We start from the raw sequence: 4,835 nt of genomic DNA, 5'->3' as shown, positions 1-4,835 counted from the left end.
ACAGAAATGGGGTAAAAGCTGTATGGTAAGTCCGGTTCAATTTTTTGTTTTTTTGAAATGAACCGGCACTTTTTAGGTTTTAGAATCCATTTTTTGAAGCATAAAAAGCAAGCTTCTCACACTCAAAATCGATTCTGAGAAAAAGGAGCAGAATGAAGGTTCCACTTAAGTTCGGAAGGGCAAAACCGAAATTTGCGGTCAAAACATAAGAAAATGGTAAGCAGCACACCCTATTTCTTCTTTCTTGGAAATCCTGGAGAGAAGCAGAGCCAAACCAAATCGGGAAGTGGATGCTCCAGCTGTCGACGAGAATCGAGAGAAAGAAGCTTCTTCGCCTGCCGTGGACGAGAAACTGTATTGTAAGATCTCTCTCTCTCTTTCTCTTTCTCGTTCTCTTTCTCTTTCTCTTTCTCTCACTCTCGTTCTCTTTCTTTCTTGATCTCTTCTCCCTCTGCCCCCTGAATTTGTTCTTGTTCTACGGTTTAGCAGGTCGAGGGTTTTGGACTCCTCTGTGCACGAAGACGCACAAGATCTGCGAGGTTTCTTCTGTCACTTCAGTGGGGTTTGAACTTTGCTCAGAGGTACGCCCCCTTCCCTTCTCTAATCTCAGTTCATCCTTTTCTTGGTGGTATGAGAGAATTATGAGGACTAATGTTATATTTGATATGGCTATGAACATTGATTAAGAAGCTTTGATGTTGCACCTTTCATACATGAGAGGAGATTCTAATCTGATTCTCATTTTAGTGGTTGCTCCTCTTTGTCTAACTGATACATATGCAAAATGCTTGCTTTGAATTGTAAGTTGAAATTAGGTGATTTAAAAGGAGTATTGTTGGATACAGAATTTGCAATGCATGATGGGGAGAATAACGTGAAAGTTTGTTTCACCATGATCTGATTGTTAGCTTACATCAATGGTTTGCTTTCGAGTTGCATTTGGATGCCTTTATATTTAACATATCTTATAACTGAGATTGTGGTTGTCATCCTTACTAGTATTTTTATATATACTGATGAACTGTATTTTTCTTGTTTTTAATTTGGAAAATTTTTGGCAATGGAGCCATATTGGAATCCTCCTTGGGATAGTCAGGGTAAGCTGTTTCACTGGAACCCTTTGTATAAGGAATTATTTAGATTTTTTGAGTTTCTTCAGCTGAGATTGCTGTCCTTGTGCATTGAGATAATAGATTCAATTCAACCACTGTCATCTATTGCTGAAGCTGCTCTATTTGAAGCTTTTTTCTATGGGATTGAATTTGGTAGTGATGCAACTTAGATATATTTTTGCTAGGAATGGTGAAAACTGAATCACAAATGGCTTGATTAATCATTACTTTTGGGTTGTTAATTTGGAACATTGACAATGATTACCAATGTGCTTTGTAATTTGTGTTTGGGATTTTGGTCCTAGAAGTGATGTTCCTTAAAGCTAAGTAATCATATATGGTAGTATGCAAAAATTATGTAGAGCTCTAGCCTTGAGTTGCCTCAACAGATTTCCCATGTTAGTGATTAGTCTTATCTTTGTTACAATGAATGGCTAACATCCAGTAATAGGACTATAGCTAGCTCCTCTGAGCTTAATTATTGTGATGCCGTCCATAAAATTTTGTTAGAAAATCAACTCAAAAGAAGTTTTAGATAGAGGATTCAGGACTTTTAGGTTATTTCCTTTTTCCCCCTTTTTTCTAGCCTCATGATTTTGTTTAATGTAAGAGGTAGCAGACTTGGATATGTGGCTTGCTTCAAATTCTTAGCATGCATAGTGCCCGGCTCTTGTGTAACTCAAATGCTGGAGTCACCCAAGGTTTCCACTTAGTTAATCTATTGGAGTGAGCCAACATTTTTCTTACTAGAAATTCAGTCCCTCCTCACTCTTTTTATTATTGTCTTATGAACTTTGCAACTCTTTTTATTATTTTGTCATTTGTCATCTTGTTTGTAAGTTTTATCATATTCCCAATTCATCCAGTGCTTTTGGATTTTCAAATATGGAACAGATTTTGGAGTATGAAACTTCTACAGCTCAACTATTTATGTTCCAAACGACTTGGCTTGGTTGCACAAGATTTTCTTTATGATAATAAAATCCCCCACCTGGGGGTTGAGGGTTTGGTTGTCAACAAAATGTTGTGCTTTTGCATTTTTTTAAATTTGTTGCTCTTTGTTTCTTTTCCCATATGAGAATTGACTCTCCCAATTGGTTTCCTTTTTTATATATAATATGACACCCCCTTGGTGATTAGATCACCTCCAAGGTGAAGGACCCTCTTTGGTGGTCCCATTAATACCCCAAAAGATGGGAGGGATTTGCTGGACATATGCCTCTTTGTATGGAATCTCGTTTCTGACAAAAGGTGCTCTAAAACAGGGTAGCCACCAGGTCTATTATAGATGATTCTTGCTGTCATTTAATTCCCAGTATGAACAGTACGTAACCACCAATAATTAGGTGATAATCCTACCCAAAACTCAGATTAAATAGATAACAGCAAGCCTGAATAGGAACAGATGAAACAACACTTAAATGAAGGAGGAAAACAGATTATATGATGGAAGAATGTAACTTTTGGCTTCCCACCATCAAACCTGGATCAGAATCACACTGATCCCAAGTATTTCCCACCCTTTAACTGAATCTCATGGTAGCTCCATTGAAGCAAACATCAATTTCTTTCATCATAAAACACGGGGAGCTCATGGCTTTTATAACTTATAAGTAAAACTGAATAATACTGAGTTTTCCTATCAGGAAACTGAAATACAGTTTACAAGCTATTAGGAAACTGAAAAGAAAGTAAAAATGGAACTCTCCATGTGGGGAGAGTCCTAATGTATCTTAGCTACTAAAAGTAATAGTTAAGAAAAGAATCAAAACAAGTAAAGACTAACCCACGGCTTGGACTGGTGGATCCAATTCCAAGCCAGCAGGACAGATTAAAGGCCACTAAGTCCTGTTTGGAAAAACATAAGAAAGGCCATTAAGGCCTCTTTGCCTTACCTTTATTCTTCTTACGGGAGTATGTTATAAATTCCTCTGCATCACATGGTGTTTAATTGAGTGAGTGAACTAGTGTATGTGGACCGTGGGCATTTTCGCTCTTGAACTAGCTATTGATACCATTCTCCTATAAGTTCTTCAGTTTTTCTCTTTAAGTCCATTCTAGAACAAATTGTTCATACTTTGTAGTGCTATGCAAAGTCCTATTGTGTAACTTCCTAATGGACATTTGTTGGATACTTATGGTGGTCTACAAGATATATTGTTAGTTACACATAATAGCCATTTGTTGCTACTATATATGCCTGAAAATTTCATGTTCCTGCTAGTTTTCTTGTGAATGCCACTGGTTCATTTTAGTACAGCCCAATATGTATTCAAAACTTCATTTGAAGGCCTTTGAAAGCCCTGTGTGAGTAAGGTCATAGGGGTTTCATAGATTAAGGGTTAGGGTGCCTTGGTGAAAATCATTGTTTTCAATTTGGATTTTAAATTCATGTTCTTTTTTTTTTTGGTAAAATAGTGAGAAAATGTCAACTTCAACACAAGCAGTTAATGAGACTGCAAAATGGAGCCAAGCAATATAGACACCCTTATTGTTCTGATGGTAGAGGAAGTTAAGAAAGGAAATAGGACTACTTCGACTTTTAATAACGAATTGTATTTTTTACAGTACGTGCTATTCTCTTTGGACTGTACAAAAATGTGTTTGTTCTCAGCGCAGTTTTGGTTCTTTGAAGAAGCGCTTTCCAATTCTCAGCAAAATGCCATGTTTTCCACTGAACACCCAAACATGCATCGTCATTGTTTGGTGTGCACTTCACAACTTCATTCGGGAGGAAGAAATTGCAGACAAGAATTTTAAGGAGTTTGGTGAAAATTGGTGGAATGAGGAGCCTGAAGAAATTCAAGATTATGTACCACCGGCTCACATTAGTATAAGCTTAGCAGAAAGAAGAAGATAGATGGATGATCTTAGGAAAAAGATTGCAAATGAGTTAGCTGTTAAAGCCGGAATGGCTCAAATTACATGATTATATTTTGATTATTGGATTTAAACTTTGGAGTAGTGGGACATGTTTTGCAGTTAAGAATTAAGTTCGAAGACCTAATTTATGCCCTTAAGTTCATAATTAGATACTTTAAGAATTATGTCAATACTTGAATTTATTCTTGTTCATACTTTTATGTTATTATGATAGATCATATTTTTGTTGAAACATTTCATATTTCATATGGCAAGGAAACACGACCAAATATTTCATATTTGAAGTGAACACCATGTTGTTGATATGGAGATATTCTTATTTGTCTCATTCAACTTAAGTTATTTGGGTAATAATGATTTTCGATGCTTATAATTTATTAAAAAACCATTGACTATCCTTAGATTTTATTTAAAAATCACAACTTTGACACTCATGGTGAAGATGTCACTTTATGTAAATATTGGTTTCTCACAGAAACGATTCTGTTAAGTACGAACCATACATGTTTCTGTTTCTTTCAGGTTACAAAATCAATTTTTTTTTGCAATTACCATACAACATTTAAGATGCAGAATCACTCCAAAAAAATAGAAATGCAAAAAAGTGTGCTAGCCCCAAAATCATGTTAAAAAAACAGAATCGTTACAGTACAGAGCCTAAGTGACAGGAGGATGTTTCAGTTTGGACTCAAGAAAGATTATGCATTAGAAGCTTTTATTTAATTTTTACGCTCTTCACCTCAAATTTGTTTGGTTTCCAAGTAGGAAATTGTGGATTTGGTAAGAAACCTAAACTTTGTAAGTGTGTTATGTGTTTGGGTTCGATTTGTGTAACAAACA

The 4,835-nt window shown here is 35.8% G+C and overlaps 1 protein-coding gene across 6 annotated transcripts; it reads left to right on the top strand.

The window, feature by feature from the left end:
• LOC122090125 lies at nt 1-4,229 on the top strand. 6 transcript variants are annotated; one of them, XM_042659974.1, is made up of 3 exons: nt 1-359; nt 490-581; nt 3,732-4,229. In XM_042659974.1, the coding sequence occupies exons 1-3, from the start codon at nt 291-293 to the stop codon at nt 3,970-3,972; spliced, it is 402 nt and encodes a 133-aa protein (XP_042515908.1). In that variant the 5' UTR covers nt 1-290; the 3' UTR covers nt 3,973-4,229. The 6 variants fall into 6 exon arrangements, 2 of the variants coding, with proteins under 2 accessions (XP_042515908.1, XP_042515907.1); XM_042659973.1 differs by having other exon boundaries at nt 487-581; XR_006143418.1 differs by having other exon boundaries at nt 12-359; nt 3,727-4,229.
• The last annotated feature ends 606 nt before the right edge of the window (nt 4,230-4,835 follow it).

This window comes from Macadamia integrifolia, chromosome 9, assembly GCF_013358625.1.
Source record: "Macadamia integrifolia cultivar HAES 741 chromosome 9, SCU_Mint_v3, whole genome shotgun sequence".
NCBI classification, from domain to species: Eukaryota; Viridiplantae; Streptophyta; class Magnoliopsida; order Proteales; family Proteaceae; genus Macadamia; species Macadamia integrifolia.
Note: the sequence above shows the minus strand (reverse complement) of the source record. Positions and strands in the feature narration are given on the sequence as shown.

Bases quoted from the DNA above. Each gene is read 5' to 3' on its own strand.
- LOC122090125 (XM_042659973.1), top strand. From the start codon at position 291: ATGCTCCAGCTGTCGACGAGAATCGAGAGAAAGAAGCTTCTTCGCCTG. The intron at 360-486 runs GTAAGATCTCTC...TCTACGGTTTAG, and splicing joins CGTGGACGAGAAACTGTATT to CAGGTCGAGGGTTTTGGACT. The intron at 582-3,731 runs GTACGCCCCCTT...TTCTCAGCGCAG, and splicing joins GGTTTGAACTTTGCTCAGAG to TTTTGGTTCTTTGAAGAAGC.